Source organism: Halyomorpha halys, unplaced genomic scaffold (assembly GCF_000696795.3).
Source record: "Halyomorpha halys isolate HHAL.00 unplaced genomic scaffold, Hhal_1.1 Scaffold71.1, whole genome shotgun sequence".
NCBI lineage: Eukaryota > Metazoa > Arthropoda > Insecta > Hemiptera > Pentatomidae > Halyomorpha > Halyomorpha halys.
In genome coordinates, this window is record NW_027107476.1 from 433,798 (window position 1) to 453,066 (window position 19,269).

At 27.8% G+C, this 19,269-nt stretch overlaps 2 protein-coding genes across 3 annotated transcripts in view; both read left to right on the forward strand.

Moving 5' to 3' along the window:
- Nucleotides 1–1,203, forward strand: part of LOC106692761 (mucin-2) — a 69,777-nt gene extending 68,574 nt beyond the window's left edge. The window contains exon 19 of the mRNA XM_067045829.1: nucleotides 751–1,203. Coding sequence (XP_066901930.1) covers nucleotides 751–834 — 84 coding nt within the window. The 3' untranslated portion in view covers nucleotides 835–1,203. The remainder of the gene's footprint in view (nucleotides 1–750) is intronic.
- A 4,890-nt stretch (nucleotides 1,204–6,093) lies between these two features.
- Cp110 (Centriolar coiled coil protein 110kDa) lies at nucleotides 6,094–18,279 on the forward strand. 2 transcript variants are annotated; one of them, XM_067045799.1, is made up of 7 exons: nucleotides 6,094–6,316; nucleotides 8,139–9,281; nucleotides 10,690–10,872; nucleotides 11,972–12,078; nucleotides 15,574–15,674; nucleotides 15,928–16,006; nucleotides 17,969–18,279. In XM_067045799.1, the coding sequence occupies exons 1-7, from the start codon at nucleotides 6,173–6,175 to the stop codon at nucleotides 17,970–17,972; spliced, it is 1,761 nt and encodes a 586-aa protein (XP_066901900.1). In that variant the 5' UTR covers nucleotides 6,094–6,172; the 3' UTR covers nucleotides 17,973–18,279. The 2 variants fall into 2 exon arrangements, with proteins under 2 accessions (XP_066901900.1, XP_014294398.1); XM_014438912.3 differs by having other exon boundaries at nucleotides 6,095–6,316; nucleotides 17,966–18,279.
- Nucleotides 18,280–19,269: the final 990 nt, after the last annotated feature.

A 19,269-nucleotide genomic window follows, 5' to 3' on the forward strand; every position in this document is an offset into this window, starting at 1 on the left:
TCCTTTTTGTAACTATAGTGTTTGTATCTTTTTTAGCCCTGACGAAGCCCTGCAACGTGGGGCGAAACGTTGGCTCAATAAAATAGTATAATTATCTACTATTTGAGTTTTTTTTTTACCACACCCGGACCATATTCCATTCATCTATACACCTGGTCAATCAATAATCTTCCAGTATGTCCAAAAATTAAATAAGTATTGATATACTTTTTTTTTTTTTGGTTAGGTAAAGTTTTAGGATTTGAATAAAGAATAGTTGAAATTTTTGAGTTGATAAAATTTTGTTCTAGATGTACAATATTCACACAGATCATGATGAAATTCATCTTAAATCTGAGAGTACATGTTTTGCTTAAGTACAATTGTTGAATATAAAACAATTGTAAATTATATATATTTATATATAGTTGACCGTAAAAATTGATATACAAGAAGATGGTCAGGGTTGTGGTCAAAAGAGAAACAAAAATAGTTTACAACTATTTATTTTCTGACGTTTCCCCCCACTTTCCAGGACTGTTCAAAGGTAACATCCACTTCTGTTCAACCTTTACCTTTTAACAGCCCTGATGAAGCCCTGCAAAGTGGGGCTAAAAAAAACTATTTTTGTTTCTCTTTTGACCGCAACCCTGACCATCTTATATATAATTGTAAATTATAACTAAGTGTTTAAAATGGTTTGAATCAAATTCACTATTTATAAACCTATTTATTGTAATTTTAAGATTAACATTTCTCTTTCCTTTACAGGGTGCAGCTCAGTCTTTCCAAAACTATCTACAGACAAGAACTAGAGCATTAGCCAATGCCCTAACCTATCCTCCTGCATCATAGAGTAGTTTACTTAATTAATGTTGTACATATTGTTCAAATGTACATATATAGTTAGTTATAATGTATTATATTTTGTTAAATTGTATATGAATTGAATTATTGAGAGTATGAAAGTATATATGTGAGCTTGGATTTGTTATGGATGTTGCAAATAAAAATCAAATCAATTGACTGATGTAATGAATGAAACGTATGCATATATAAATTGTCACTATTATTTTTAAAATGATAATCAAAAATTATAATTCAAAATGCAGCCTAAACATTAATTTTTAATGTATATATTCGTATTTGATGAGGAGCTGTTCATGTTTTAATGAGCTATCTTCTTAGCAATGTATTGTAATACACTGTTTTATAATTCTTTAATTTTTTGTGTTTCATTAATCCCTTTCCCAAATTGCTAAAATATACACTGATAAGGTAAGATTATTTTTGCCAAAATTATTAAGGGTACATCATTTACACAAATTGATTGTTAGCAGTTACTGATTGATTTTTAATTTGATTATTAAATCAATCTTATATGTTTAATTATTATGAGTAAACATAGCTTTAATTCAAACATGATTAATCCCAAATATTAAAAGGGATTATTTGGTCAAGTGATTTCAAAATTTGTTCTTTCTGATTCTTGTTTATTTAAGTTCATATGGCGGAAGTTTCACATTATTGATTAAAGAATTAAATGTGATAAATCTTAAATCCGAGAGTGAGAAGGGGTACTAATGACAATTAGTTATAGCATGATTTTTTTTTTGGTATCTACCAGTCTAGCTAGTAAAATCTACTTATGCCTGAACCGAATTTATGCTTTGAAATTTACAAAATTGTGAAATTATTAATAAATATTGACAATTTCACATTTTTTCAATACTGAAGCCTGAATTTGCATCAGAATCAATTAGATAGCAAAACTCCTCAATCCAAAAGTATACAAAACATTTTTACTTATACCACTTAGCTTTTCATGCTCTCAAATATAAACACCACCATAATTTATTTAGAAATCCCCTCATTATCATTACCATGTATCTCCACCCTCCGCCCCATGCAATATTTATGGTAAAGCTAGATTGTTTCTTTAAAATTTAAAACTTTAAATCTAGCATTTATTATTTGTTTTTAACAATTTACAATCAGAAAATGTAAAATTTTTAATACAAGATGAGATAAAAACCTTATATTTACATTATATATATAGGTTTACCTCTTAGGCATTGAATTCTTAACAATCTTGATTTTGGTTTGAGATGGAATAATTACTTCCTCATCCCATCAGCTTCTTATTTGTCTTCATTACATTGAACAGACACCCTTCAATACATGATCACTTTGGAAAAAAAAATATATTTGGCCCCAATTTGGGGGAAAGTTGGGAATTAGTGTAAACAGATCTTATATCAACTTCATTCAATTCCGTTAACTACTTTCGCTTACCCATGCAAAGAACTTCCTTGATATACCTACGTTTTAACACCGGCTCGCTCCGTAGATTTTATTCTCAAACACAAATCATTGACTTGAAATGATATGTTATTACGTAAAAAATCGAAATATGCACAAAAAGGATAATTTCCAGAAAAATAAAATAAGGTGATAAAAAAAAAAAAAATAGTAACAAAAAAGATAGAAACAGTGAACAAGCTATGCTGATTTCTGATGATTTTTTCCTTCATGAATACAAAGCTTCCAAAGCAGTAGTGAGGAAGTGATACATTTTATAAAATTTCAAACAATAAGAAAAACAAAACAACAGGAATTCCAATCATATTTATAAAATACGTATTCCTTTCGTTCAAGGTCATGGCCAATACTATAGTTTTATATTATATTAAATCTTTGCTTTCCGTATTTTAATTATTCAGAGAAATCCCTCCACACTTGGAATCAACAATTAACTCTAGTTTTATATTTCTTCAATCTTACAATTCATTCTTTTACTAATTCTTGTAAATTATTATTTTTTTGGTGATTTATTTATTTTTTTTATTAACATCACAAATATTCTTTATAAAGATATACGCTTTAGTAATTAAATTAGCAAGTATGTAATCAAAAAATCTAGAACAAATGTTAAATTTACAAGTTTTTGGTAGCATTGCTATGTTACAATGTTTATCATCTATCAACAGCTTTCCTGATAGTTAAGTTTCCTTTCATTTCGTATATCTTTATTTTATCCCTTCCTACTTCCACTTCCCTATAAATGGAATATATATTAAGGGGTGTATTAAAATCTTGCGAAGTTTAGAATTCGAGTTTTCGACGGAAATACGGAAATACTACGGAAATGAGGTCCGCTGAATCCAAAATATCCAGTCTCGCGAAAAGGTGTGTGTAGGAGTGAGCGTGCGTACGTTATGCGAGTGTGTGTGAACAGCCCAACTCAAAAACGAAAGACAGTACGAAACTGAAATTACATATTCTAGGTAGGTAGGTACAAAAAGAGTAACTTTTTCGATAAAATTGACCGCCCGGAAGAGTCACTTTATAGAATCGATTTCATCAAAAATAGTTCTAAAGGTGCTGCTAAACGTTTGCCAAACTTAGGCAAATATACCAATATCATATAGGCACGTGCAAGCGTGTATATGATGATATATATATAAATCCAAATATTGGCTGGTACAAGTTGGTTTGAATTTGGGGTAAACCTGTTGAATGTTGGTTTTTAGGCAAAAATCAAAAGGATGATTGTGTACCATCCGCACGTTGTTGTCAGATTAGGATTGCTTTAGAATTCCCAACAGATAAATATTTGTGTTATTCGTATTTAAATTAATTGAAGAACTTCACCAACTTTTGGATTTAATAATCAACTCTAGTTTCTATCGATTCATTTTAAATATTTTGTTTCAAATCTCGTCAGCTAAATTGAGCGTTTTTTTATTTAACATAACACAGCATAAGTTTATAAAGACATTATATGATTGGGTAAGTAAATTAAAAAATGTCTGATGAAAAATCTATAACGAGAGTTTACTTTATATGTAGCACTGTTTCTATGAATTTTTATCGTCTATGACTTACTTTGCTAATATTTAAGTTTTTTTTTTTAAATTTCACCTACTTTTATTTTATTCCTTTTTATAATGAAAATACTGTAAATCTAATGTAATAGCCGACAAAAGTCGAAAGAACACGTGAGTTAGGCCATTAACATTAGAAAGAAAAAGGGTCGTGCCTGGAAAAAATCAAGGTAATGTTGGAAATTGTTTTAATCCATGTATTCTGCATCTAATAAGAGGGAACTAAGTTAACCTCGTTTTATAGGATGAGCTTAAATTGTACAAAATACATTCAAAATAACTCAAAAACATAACAATTTTTTGAAAAAAATGATTATTTTATAACACTCAGAGTATTAAAATCTTTGTTGAATGACTGTTTTAACATTAGAATTCGATCTAGGGGTGTTTCCAAAACGATGGTGAAGTAAGTGCCTGATTTTTTAATTTTGTAAACTTTTCTCTTCAATCGCAGCCTTACGATTAATCTTATCACAAAAATTCTTTACATTTATAATAGTTGTAGATAATTTGACCAGCTTTCTAAGGACTAACTTATTTTTTTTTTTAATTTAGTCAAGTGCTCCTTTATAATATCTACTTTTTCAAAATAAGGTCTTACACTGTAAATGTAATATTGCAGTAAGAGTATGCAAACAATAAAAAAAAACTCATTATTACATCTATGTACTTAAATAAAAAGTAACATTTAAAGACGAAATAACATTTATTTTAATTGTGATTTTCTTTTTTAATTGTGAATTATTAGGCGAATAGATGTCAATTTACAACCAAATTAGAGCTTATTGAATGTACTATAAGGTAATTTATAACAGGAGTAGTAGTTTTCATGACATTTGACAAAAGAAAGTTGATATCAGGTTATTTGGACAAAACTTGGTTTATGAAATAAAAAATCTCAGAAACTATTAGGCGTTAAGATATCTATTAGCACTCAAATTAAAGCTGGTTGAATGTACAATACAGTAGTTTATAATTAGTGTTTTCCTAGGAGTAGTAGTTTTAATGATATTTGCTAAAATAAATTCACAAATCAACAGACCCTCATTGTTAATAGTAATATAAAATGGATAAACATGAACAATAAAAAGGAATTTTATTAATAATCAAAGGGGAAAATGATGTTCACGCAGAACAGGCGAGTGCATCGGAAATAATCAAAAGCGACCGATATCTGCATTCTAGGCAGAAACATATTTGATAACCACAAAAACCTTTAAATGCGAATTTTCAAAGCGACAGGAAAAAAAATCGATCAAAATTTTTAAATACCTTTAATTTATTTCATTAACACAATTGTTAATAGTAATAAACAAAGGATGAATACAAAATATGAAAGGATTACTAAATAATTATTGTTTCATGGTGGTTATTAAAATAGTCAGATTTTACTTTCATTTCCCTATATGGAATATCGCTACTTTGATTGAATAATGGCAAAACAAAACAACAACAAAAAATTTGTCCTTGTGTTATTTCATACATCTCAAGGTGGCTAGTGAAAATTGTGTGATGCACGCAAACGATTTTTAAATAGAAAATAATGTAAATCAAATGACTAATTTAGAGAGTTGTGTTTCAAAACCTTTAGGTAAGGGGGAATTTTCAGGAAATACTCTCCGGATTTCGGGCAAGTTAGAAATCCAGTCAAAATTGTTAAGTATTTTAAATCTTACCGACGGTCCCTCTGTAGCTCAGATAGTTAGGCTTAGGTTTATCATTCTGAGGTCTGCAGGTGGCGCAGGTTCGAATCCGGCCTGGATTTGAATTTTTCAGTAAGTGGTGGTCCCACAAAATGAAAAACTTGACCCTCCCCCCCCCCCACCATGGTTAAAATAGGTTGGTCACCTGTAGATAACCAGGCAAACATCCCCTTCGCTGTGGATTTTTATTTTATATGAAAAAACTACTCTCACTATACCAGGTATTCTGGTTTAATAGTTATATCCGGTTTTTACAAGCTTCATTAAACGCTGTTCAGTAATACCATCTTTTGAATTAAAAATCCCATGAGGGATTTAAGCACAAATTAAAATTTATATCAGGATTATATATGAAAAACCTATAATCTCTTTTCTTCCAAATCCTTTAAATTATTCAATTTTAAAAGTGATCCGAAGTTTTCAAAAAAACCTTGCAGTTATATCAGTGAATTATTAACTTAATTTAGGTATTTTTGCTGCATTGTACTTCATCTGTTATTGGTAGCATCATACTTTATTTCCCTCCTTTAACGAACCGTTTATTATAAACATGATGGAGGTTATAAACAATGAGACCTCCGAAGGAAGTGATAATTTAGTTCAATGGTATTACATTGGGCAGAAGTGAACCCATTTGTTTTTATTTGGGCTTATTTAGGCCATGATTCGAGATTTGAAAGAATGTCCTATCCCAGTGGATATGTATCCTGCTTTCGTTTTCAGGGAGAGCAAATATTACCTCCTATAGTGAGTTACTAACTCTACTTTTTTACATTTTAATACCAACAGATGATTGAAAATTAAGTTCTGTCAGCCACTAACTAAAGATCTTTTGATTTAAGAATAAGAAATGGTTGTCATGTTCATTTTCGACACTTAATGACTTCAGTTAAAACTTCCATTTATCATTGTTTTTCAGCTTACTATCTTGTTTAAATGTTGGAACTTCATATTAATTCTATTTGTGTAGCTCTTAATCAAAATACTTTTTGATTTGGAACTTAAAAAAAATTAATTTTGCAATGAACAGTTAGCTTCAAAAATCTATAAATCAGTGACAAGAGGCAATATGATCCAAAACATTTTATACTTTGAGTTTGTGCCAAAAATAACTTATGATTCCCATGAAAAATGAAATATGTATGAAAATGTATAAAAGGCATTTTGATCTTGAGTTCCTATTTTGTTATCTGTAGTTGATATAGGTCGTAGTTATAGAAATTTACTGCTTCCTTTTATTATAAATATAAAATTTATACTATAATTATGTAAGATAAATTATTTTATCTTATATACCTAAATTAATATATCCCTGCAAATACATCAATGTACAATTCATTGAACCTTAATATGAGCTAGGTTTTATTTTCAATGAAATAGCTTAAATGCCAAATTTAAAAAATACTTCTTGTAAAGTTCCTATAATTTTGTTTATATGAAATAATCTACCACCTCTCATTGTTAGTAGTAATATAAATAACAAATTAAATTATATAGCCCTGTAAAGTGAGGCAAAATATTGGTTACTAATGAATAGTCTTACTATTTTGTACCTTTCTGAAACGCCACACAGACTATCTTCTCATAGTAAATTATTTATTATATTTTCTGGTTACTTAAATTATCTTTTAATTATTAAAATATGTAAACAGTTAGTTTCAGTGATGTTTGTATTGCTGAAAAAATACCTCAAGCCTTTCCATAATTCAACATGATAAATTTGAAGAGATCTTCCTTTCTTATTTTAAGATTTTTTTTTTCATTTTCTAAGCTATTGGTTTTAGTCTCTTGACTTTTATCAAATTAACTCTGATATTAACCTAAAACCTTAAACTTCCTCAAAGAACTTTAAACCTTCCTCAGCCAAACCAAGAGCTTTGAGATGTACAAAACTTTAGTTGAAGTTGCGTAAAGCTATTAGTTAGGAATAGGAGCATTTTATTATAAAATAAGTCAGTCAGAAGTATTAAAAGCATTTGATATTAATGGACTCAGTAATTCATTAATTAAATAATTATTTTTCTATAGAAATTAAGTTTGATGAAAACAGAATAATATTCCACTTTTTCTCTCTATGGCTCATTTAAACAAGTCGATATACTCTTTACTTTACATTCAGTGGCAATATCCTGCTGCATTCTTAACTATAACTATACAGACGAACTCTGAATAGTTTACAGACTGTGAAATCTACACATCTCTTAATTTAACTAATGAAAGGACTATATCAGCTACGATTAACAGCAATTTTAGTAATTGAGTGCATTGACCAAAAGATCTTTGAGACATCTAGAATATAAATAATTTTATACAATTTAATGTAATGACCTATTGGCCATCATTTTTTTAATTTAATATATACATATTTTCTTATACTTGGTTTTAGGGTTCCATCAATATTTCAAAAAAGATTTTAGGTTATAGCTAAAAACATTGACTCCTAAAACTACACAGATTAATCTAAAATACTCATAGCTAAATATAAGTGTTTACTTTTTTGTGTTTTTAATTATATTATTAGTCTTGTTGATGTCTCAAAATAATACAGGCATACGCTCTTTTGTTACAGTTAACTGATGAAGAAAGACAACAATGTCAAACATACAAACAACAAGCAATAAATGTCGAAAAAAAGATACAAGAAAGAAGGTTATTGAAAGCAAAACAACTTGAATCTGTGCAAGAAGAATTATCTCAATGTGAAGATGAAAATACTTCTTCAGCTGAAATGGAAGTCTTGGAATTTATACGCAAAGCTCTTGGGGATTCTAATGACTTAGAAGAAGTGAAACTTCTTATCTCTCAGGTTGGAGAAGAACTTCAAAAACGAAGATCTTTTGGGAGTCGTGATTCTACTTTTAATGATATAGACAGCATTTCATTGAACCAGAGTACAGATTTGTATAATTTAGAAGCAGCGAGTAATTATTTTGATAAGTTAAATTTGAATGAATCAGCCCCTTATGTCAGTCATGCTGACTTGCAATCAGTATCCAAAAATTATGATGTAAAGCACACAGTTTCTGAAGGTAATATTTTTGAACATGTAGCTATTGAAAATCCTAAAGTTGTTTTTGAACCTGAAGAACCGTCTCCTGAATTTTCAAGTATTACCAACCAGTTACCATTTGATGAGGTTACTTCAGAATCTTCAAGAAATCCTGACCAATCACCTTTTGATGAGGTAACTCTAGAATCTTCAAGAAATTCCAACCAATTGATGTTTGATGAAGTGCCTGAAAGTTTGTTACCTGAATCAAAGAAATTATCGAATTCATTTAATGAAAAAGTGTCTCCGGCCAAGAGTACTGGATGTGAAGAAACTACGCCTCCCAAATTGATTAGAAGTAATTCTTATACTTTAGATTCTCCAAGCCCTTCTGTTTTAATGTATTTAAGATCCTTGGCTCTTGAAAATTCAAGTGAAAAAGTTGAGATTTCCAATAAAGTTATTAAAAATTTAAATAATTTTTGGAAAGATGAAGAACCTAAAGAAAGTTCCCTTCTTACTGCGGTTTCTGAGATGGAAAATGGTGTGGAAAATGTAGAAAGTGATAACTCTGACAAGGAAGAAAACAATTATTGCACAATTATTAATAACAAAGTTAGTCCTTTAAAGAATCCAGATGAACAAAATGGCCATTACACACATTTTAATAATAAAGTTAGTCTTTTATCTGACGTCAGTAATGAAATTGATGAAGAAAAAGGAGTAAGTAATATTTTTTCCTTGGTTGATTCTTTTATAGTTAATTAGCTCTTACATGATGGCAGCATCTAACTTTACATTTCAGCAGTCGAGAAAAGTTAAAAATGCTCTCATATTTTTATTTAAAGGTTATATTTATTGGCTTATAAGGCAGGGAAATATTCATCAACTGTGTTCATTCAATTTATTAATTCTTAGGAAATAAATATTGAAATGAACCAGATTTTTTGTATGTTTGCTAACATGAACTATACTTTCCCTGATTACTAAGCACAGTAACTGAATTATAATAATTATGAAACTATAAATTCAATTAAATTTTGAAATTAAAAGTTGAAGCTATCAAAACCAAATTTGTAAAGCAAAAACAAAAATCTCAATAATAAGCTAAAGCTGAAGTGTTCCTATTTGTGGCGACATGCCATTGTAATGACAACTTCATAAATGTTGAACGCAGAAGTTTTTTTTTTAATAACAAGTGTGAGTTAATTATATAAAAATACATCATCTATCTGGATGGTTTTCTGTATAATCGAAGTTGGATGCTTAGGAAAAAAATGTGTAAAAACGGTATTTTCATCAATTAATGTTATTATAATTTATTAATTTATTAGTTGTAACAATTCTTTCCATTTTTTCTATCTTATACCTTTGTAATGCATTTCCTTCATGTGCATCGGTGACTTCCTGTCTTTGTTGTTTGCTTCATTGGTCATATTCTTGTGAAGATGTTGATAATTAAAGTTTTTAAGCTTCTAAACTTTTAATTACCCTCCATATCTTATCCAATCTTCTTGCACAGTTCCTAAGAATCAGAAACTTTTTTTTGATTTGTGAAAAATTATTCAATGATCACTCCCTCTTGTGTAAAGATTAAATTAAAACGTCTTTCTGGAGCATCCCTTTCTGGTTTGAAAGGAATAATGAGCCAATGTGAAATTACATACTTTGAATAGTTTAAAAGACAAGCTGTACAATTTATCTTGATATATTTTTACCGACCTCCTCTTCCACTTTCTTTCACTATGGGTGCTGCTTGGTCATTCAGTTATTAATTATTGTAAATGCTTCCATAGCATTATAAGTTCCTTTCCTAATAATATACTCATCTCTGGGTACTGAATAGACTATAAATAATAAATTTACTTATTATATTCAGCAATAGCTTAAAATGACTCTAAAACTCTCATTTACATCTTTGTTTTTATTATGCACACAATACATCTTATAACTGGATCGTAGGCCTCTTTAAATTTATCTGCCTTAGTTTTAATTTTAACCAATTACCCAAATCTCAGTAGGTTTTCCTTTTTAGACAACTTCTTGAATGTGATAAATAAATTTCTATTCTTTTTTTTATTTCAAATTCACAATTTTGTTAATTCATATTTTTTTTTATGTAATTTTTCAGAAAGCAGCAATGATTATACAGGCTGCTGCTCGTGGTTTCTTAGTTAGACGGTTGATGAAAACTCAGAAAATAAAAGATCTGAAAGTTATTATCAAGGAAGCAGTTCTTTGTGCTTGGAATTTATATGGTGAGCAAGCTGTCAGTCCTGCTGATGTCCAGCTTCATGAAAGGATAATACAGCAGGTATTTACAAGAAAATATCTGTATTGTTATATTACATTGCTTACTTTAAATTTTTATAGCTTGAGTAGTATCGATAAAGTTGAACCTGGCTTTTTCTTTAAAAAAAAAAAAAATTGTTTATTCACCTTTCATCAAATGATCTAGGAATTTGTGGAGTGTATTTGGCTCTTTGAAAAAATTTGTAATTGAAATTTTAACATGATCACTATTCATATTTTGATGAAAAATAAATTTATATAAAATTAAAAGAAAAATGTTATTTAATGCATTTTGTTAATAGTAACTAAGTACTCTTTGTTTCTATGTTGTGTTGTTATTCCGGTAATCAGTCAACCATCAGATCATTGTTATCTAGCTGGATTGAGGTCTGGTATCATTTTACCTGTATATTTTTCAGTCCCATCTCCCCTAAACAGTAGTAAATCATTTTTATTCTGCATTTCAAGTGAACTATCAAGAGATAAGTTTAAATGCAGGACTGTTGCAGTCCTTCACTTAAAAGCCCTATTTAGGTTAACATTTTTCAGCTCAGACCAGAGAAGAATAATAATGACTAACCTATCTTATTTCAGTCTAAGAGTTTTGGCTGGCAAAAAAAAAAAATCTCTCTTCAAATCCCTGATTTGCCGCTTCCTATTCCAAACTTTGTTAATTTTCCAAAGCATTAATTTTAAACAAGAATTATGATAAAGATTTACTCAGGTAAAAAAGTACTAAAATGTGTGATAGAGCAATTTAAATTAGTTTTGTTGTACAGTCAGGGCATGAAACAAATACAAGGCAACTTACTTTGGTACTGAAGTGGAGCAGTCCCTTAGTTATATTAAGGAAGGGTAACCCTAACCCCATGCTTCACTCATATTATTTAATTAAAGAACTTCATCTTACTAAAAAGGGATAATAAAAATTTATGTGCTTGTATTGCAAGTTTGGTTGCCCAAAATCTATTTATTGTATCAGATAATCTGTGTCATTTTAATAGCATTTGGCATGATGAATGCTTTATTTCATTTTAGTTAGCTATTTTTTATTTTTAATGATTTCATTTATTTATATTTTTGTCAGTATTTGAATTTTTAATCTATTGGCACACTATTAGGTAACAGCTGCATGTTATGAGTTGCATTCCATTTTCTGTAATTGGTCAACAACGGACAGGATGGCATTGATAAAATCTGACAGAGAAAAGTTGAAGTATCCAAAACCGTATGTAATTTTATTTAATAGATTTGATTTTATTTATTTATTTAAAAAAAATAAATTTGAGAGTTATAAGTCATTATTATTTACTGAGTAACAGAGCTTGACATAATTCAGGTAAATCTTATTTAATTATGTAATTAATAGGTTTATTTTAATTATATAAAAACTATATATCATTAATGGTTTTAGACTTAAGTTGATGAGGAAGATATAATTTGTCTATAGAAACTTGTTTTAGTTTAATTATTTCATATTATATTCTTTATATGGATTAGATTTATGTCTTAACTTAACAATTGAAGTATGATACAAACTTTAAAGGAATTTTTTTCTAATTATGATTTTCTATCTAAAAGTGGTTCTTATAATTTTAGCTTCAGATTTGGAAGGATTGAAGTTTGAAAAATATTAGAATTTTAGTATACTCTTTCTTAGTGTATATTATTTTGATACTCATGTAGATAACAGGAATTACCGTGTGCACTGTCAGTATGAGAAATATATGCACTGCTGGTGATTGTTATGAGAAAGATTTCATTTGATTATTTTTTATCAATTCTTTGTTTTTATCAGTTACTTAGTTGGTTATTTTTGTATAATGGCACAAAACATTGTGATGATGAATGCTAGGATATCATACAAATTTAAAATTTAAAATCAATTATTACTTAATAAAAATGTCATAAATAATTAGAATCAGAAAGAAAGATTAGTAATAGAAAAAACAAAATATGTAAAAAGTAATGAATAAAACAATACGAATGTAAATAAAAAATAAAGAATCGAGCTAAATAAGTGGTGATAAAAATGAAAAATGGCATGTAGAGGATAGAATGGGAAATTGAATAAATAAAAATTAGGGACGTTTTAATAAATTGGCTATTTTGGAATGGGCTAGGGATAGGTTATTTGTCAGTTTTGTGGTTAATAGAAAGAGATTCTAATTATATAAAATTTTTCAGAGGGGAGTCTTGCCATAGTTAGGAATGGTAACTAGAATAAAATTTTAATGCCTTTTCATATTTTCATTTGATTATAAACTTTAAATTAAAAAATCATTTTATACGAGGAGAAAATGGTTTGGGGGTACGGTCAAATTAAAACACAAATAAGTTGAAGTAACTTATTTAATCGTGCCAACGTTTCGGCCAAAATTTCTAGCCTTTATCAGGGCTAAGAACAGAACAAGATAACAACCAATGAATACAGAAAATATAAACAGAATGACATAAAGTAAATAATTGTACAGAATGGAATTAATAAAATAAAGTGATGAGAGAAGTAGAAAATAAAATGTATATATAGGTAATTGAATAAGTAGGTAAAATAACATAATTAAGGAATTCAAATAAAAATGAAGTTATATAATCCAAAGAAATATTAATATATTAGTTTATTAATAATTTAAACATTAAAATATTGAAAGAAAAATAAAACTGAGAGAAAGAAAATATATGTAACCTTAATAATAGATAAAGAGGGAAAATATAAGCAATGTTTAATAAAAGAAATGAATAGAAAAAAAAAAAATTGAAAACAACAGTAATAATATATGGTGAACATGACTAATTACGTGGGTAAGGAAAATTGAGAAAAGAAGGGAGGGGGTAAAATAAAGATAGGGGAAAAAAAGAGAATAAAACATAAAACGAACCTGTTAGCTTGAAATCTTACCGCCAAGTGGCTTCTGCGCCATGAACTGCCAAACTCCAAATTAAAAAAATATGTTACAGGGATTTTCTGCAATTTCAAAAATTCTTATGTTCTGCTATACTTAACCTTCATATTGCTTTTAGACCTCACAACACACTGTCTAATATTTATACTAAACTAAAAGACCCTATCCTTCTACACCGATCACATATCGTATACTGCATCCCTTGTTTCATCCTTAATTGTAATTCTGCTTACATAGGCGAAACTAAATACCTCTTAAAAGTTCGTATCACACAACATAAATATTCTGTTTCCTCACATAATCATTCTGCCTCAAAACTTTCAGAACATTCTCTTTCTTTAAATCATTCCTTCGATTTCAACAAAACGTCTATACTTGCTACAGTTCGTAACCATGACAAAAGGCTCATCTCTGAAAGCCTATATCCAATTAGAATCTTTTTCCGTCAATATAAAAACCGACAAACACAAGTTATCATTAAATATTCGCAAATAGTTAATTTATTAGCAAAGTAATTTTTTTTTTTTTTTTTAAATTTCTTTATGTTATCTTTCCGCCCACTTTGTAACGTATTATTTCACTTTTTAAACTTTTTCTAACACATTTGTAGTCACCCTCGTATAACGTTTCCTCGTTTTAACTATTGTTAAATACTCATGACATTTTGTCATCTTCCGGTACTTCGTCATCCTTGTAACATATAAGTATTTTAATTTTTCTAAACCATTTGTCGTCACCCTCTCACACGCTTTCCTCTTCTAAATATTTTCTACTTTTTACTTTTTATTTTTTATCCCAAAACACTTAGTCATCCTTGTAACATATTTTTATTTTGAAGTTTAGCCGTTCACGGCACTGAAGCCACTTAGTGGTAAGATTTCAAGTTAACAGGATCGTTTTATGTTTTATTCTCTCTTTTCCCCTATCTTTATTTTACCTCCTTTCCTCCCCCCGCTTCTTTTCTCAATTTTTCTTACCCACGTAATTAGTCATGTTCACTATACATTATTACTGTTGTTTTCAATTTTTTTTTTTTCTATTCATTTCTTTTATTAAACATTGCTTATATTTTCCCTCTTTATCTATTATTAAGGTTACATATATTTTCTTTCTCTCAGTTTTATTTTTCTTTCAATATTTTAATGTTTAAATTATTAATAAACTAATATATTAATATTTCTTTGGATTATATAACTTCATTTTTATTTGAATTCCTTAATTATGTTATTTTACCTACTTATTCAATTACCTATATATACATTTTATTTTCTACTTCTCTCATCACTTTATTTTATTAATTCCATTCTGTACAATTATTTACTTTATGTCATTCTGTCTATATTTTCTTTTTTCATTTCTATATTAATTGGTTGTTATCTTGTTCTGTTCTTAGCCCTGATAAAGGCTAGAAATTCTGGCCGAAACGTTGGCACGATTAAATAAGTTACTTCAACTTATTTGTGTTTTAATTTGACCGCATACCCTAACCGTCTTTTCCTCGTATAAGTCATCCACGGTCAACTATCTCTAATGATTAAAAAATCAATTCACTTGTAGGAAATTCTTACTGAAGAATTTAAATCACTCATGATCATAATAAATTTCGGTTTTATTATTGTGTTATAAAGGAAATTGAAAGAGCATATTAAAAAGTGTTATCATACTTATCTAAGCTACCAGTTGTTGCTATTTATCTTACATTTCACAATTAACTTTTAATGGTAATAATGTTTTTTTCATCCATTTCATATTCCTTTTTATTGTTTTTCATACCTTTTTGTTTCTTTACTTCTGCATCAGTTTTTTGTTTTTTCTTGTAGGAAGTTTAGACCATCCAGAGATAGAAAAGTAAGTGAATCTAATTCAGTAAGCAGTAGTACCAGATCAAAGTCTGCATCTTCAGTTTCTGCAATGTCTAGAAGTAAGTAATGGAAGCATGTCTTCAATTTTAGTTCTAAATTTAGGTTTGGTTTCATATCTTTTAACATTTCAGTGAATATACATACTTTTTTTTTACTATTGTTTTACCTCACTACTGTTTCTAAATCTCTATCCCTTACTCTTTCCCTCTCTTGCTCCCTTCAAGTTTTGATTTTTTTTTTTATATCTAGCTTAACAGTAACTCTATTCAGCTAGTCTATCTTTAATATCTGATGATACTTGGTTTTAAACAGGCAGCACTCCTAAAGAACTGCACCGTCCTACCACACTGCCATCCGCTTTGAGAAAAAACATCAGGAATCAGGCTTGGAAGTTAGTATATTATAGTAGAAAAATATTAGAATTTTTAATTTTGCTTTTAGTTAAATGCTTAGTTTTTATTCATTTTAAAATATTATGCTTTTTATTATTAAAAATGAGTTAATTTTAGTTAAAATTAAAAAAATTATTTTATTATATTTTATGCTGTTGTCTAATTTCTATATAATGGACACTTGGAAGATGATTTTTTTCCATTATACGGAGGTTTCTATTAAGAAGGAGCTTAGATAAAAATTAAATAATAGAATTATATATTTAGCAATTTTATATACTTGGAATATTTTATCTCATCCATTATTTTATTGGATACTTTAGTATTATAGATTAGTGTTAAGCTCACTAAAGTTTAACACTCAAGCCATTATTTTTATTCATATCCTATCTTTCCTTGTGTCTTATAATCTATACATATTAGACTGGTTCTAAATGTAGTGGATCCGTCATTGATGCTTACTTTCTTGGTCTACCATCATAAATCAATTTTATAAATATTCATAATGAATTGTTTATTGTTGACCTTAGATTCAATGTGAGGGAAAAAATGGTCAAGGATGCCATCAGTATAGTAAACACAAAAAATAAAACTTATATTATTTGTTCCGACATTTTGGCCTAAATTTCAAGGCCTTTTTTATCAGTGCTAAAAACAAAAAACGTATCATTAAACTACTTGATCTCTTCTTCCAGTACCTTGCACCGGTCAAAAATATAAAACAATAAAAGTCTTTTATAATTGTCAATTTGCTTTCTATGCTTAAAAATAATTGATAATTAGTTTTTAAGTCTTTAAAAACTTAATTCTCTTTGTATATATAAAATAGCACATTTTACTACTTTTTATTGATGTTATATATTGCTAATTATAAGTGTATAGCATTCAGCATATGTTTTATCTAGACTACATTGTTCCTATCTCTTAACAAAAATCATTCTAAAATTTACAAACCAAAAATTGAAAATATTCATTTCACATACAAATGGTTAAATAAATATAATTAAATAAACATAATGCATTAATGTACTATTTTAAAACATGTTATAATACTATAGTTCAAAAGAATTATTTATAAATTATAAATAAGTTTTAATTTAGACATATGAAATAAATTATAACTTTTTACATATAAAATGTATATATTTTCTTTTATCATCAAAATAATAATGTTTTATCCACAGTTATTATTATTAATCAACTTTTTTAATATGTTTTGTAATGCTCTCATCTAATTGTTCAATTTCTAATGTCTAATTTCTAATGTTCATGGTATCAGTTAACGCTTTTCGATTTAATTTGACAAGAGGCGTATAATATCACTATAATTCATATAAAGTTGATTCAATACTCATATTTTCAACATGAGCTAGATGATAATACATATTTAAATTCATTTCAATCATAATCCTCTCTTTAAAATCATTTTACTAATTTTTTTCTATTTTATTTCTATTGATCTCGAACAATGATAATTGTTATAAGATAGAGAATATGTGTGTTGAAGATGTTAGGTTACAATCAGGTTATTGAAACTGTTACCTGCATTAAAAAATTTTTTTTTTCAAATCTTCAAATGGAAATACATTGTTTTTTTTAATGATATAGGTTTCCTTTTGCACCATATGATGGCAATAATTTAACCTCAAGATATTATTTAACCTTTTTTGTTATTTTATTTATTTCGCAGATAGCCTTAGCGGTATTATGAAATATTTCTGTTAATTTCTTAAACAAATTATTCTTAATACTAAACAAATTATTATTTTTGAAGAAGTTTGTTCTTGTTGTCAATGATTGTTTATAATTTTTATTCCAAAAAATTTATTTATAGTCTTAGAGGAATTTTTTTTTTTTCAAAATGAACACCTAATTCCATTTTTAATTTTATTTTTTTTAGATTATTGATATATTCTTGTTTTAATTTTGAAGCTAATTATTTTTTCTTTATTTCTCAGCAGGTGATTCCTGACGATGGCGATAAATAACGAATGCCCTTTTGTGATTTAACGAAATTAAAACCAAAGCACAGAGCTGTCTTAGCTTTTTTTTTTTAAGTTTTTAAATTTAATTATCACCAATAAAATGTGCCTTTTTTAATACATATCATGTATAATTTGAAAGTATGTAGACTAGAAAAATAATATTGTTCACTTGTTAGGCTTAAAGCCGCTTTTAGATTATATTTTTTAACATATGATTTAACTAATTTGCATGTTTATCTCTAATGTTTGTTAATATAAATATATTTTTGCAAGTTTCTTAAAATTCATTTCCTTTTATTATTCTCTTGAAAGTTGGAATGATCTAATTATTTTTCTGGTTGTATATAATTAAATCTCAGCTTTTCGTGGCAACGTTAGTATTTATTTGTATAACAAAATATAATACTATAACATTCATTAATGAACAAAATTACACTTCTTCCTTTCTATCTTTTTATGAGAAGTATTCTATTGAAAACTAATATATCCAGTTAAATAAGGATTTTTTGACAAATTACAAGTTTATAACTAAAAGTTATTTTCAGTTATTTATAATAATAATAAGTTATAAAAGTTATTTATAACTATCAATTTCAGGTGCTTTTTAAATATTGCTCTATCTTAAGTCTCTCCTTCCCGTTTTAAGCTAATATTTCAAAAGTGATATAGGGCCGTCGCTCTTCGGGGGTTCAGCGGGGCGGATCCGGCTGGGAATAATTGCCTTTTTTTAGTGTTATGATCTATTCATTTCAAGCTTTAATTTATTATGTCAAGTAGGTGTTACAAATTATTATTTTTAATAAAACTTTGGCTTGATAATAATTGATATGACTTGATAATGAATCGATAACATAATAATTTTCCAAAAGTGGATGTATTGACTTTCAGTAGAATGCTTCTCATATTTTTTCCTTACTCAAAATTGGATTTTGATTAAAAACAGAAATAATATAATCTCTATTATGAATTGATTATATTTACATTATATTATGAATTAACACTCTTGGCAACAACCAATGATTAAAAAAAAATAAATTGAAATTTTTCTTCCCCAAACAAGAATTTCTTGCTACAATAATAGTATCACATATTAGATAAGAAATCTAATTATTGACTACTGGTAATATATCACTTCTTTATATATTTAGGAGATTTGAACATTCAGCCAGTAATGGTAACTCCCATATCCCTTTGACAAAAAGAAGATTAAGCTTAGTAAAAGTTAGTGATCAGTCTGCTGTCTGGTAATTGAGGGTGCTAAATGACTTACGTTTTGA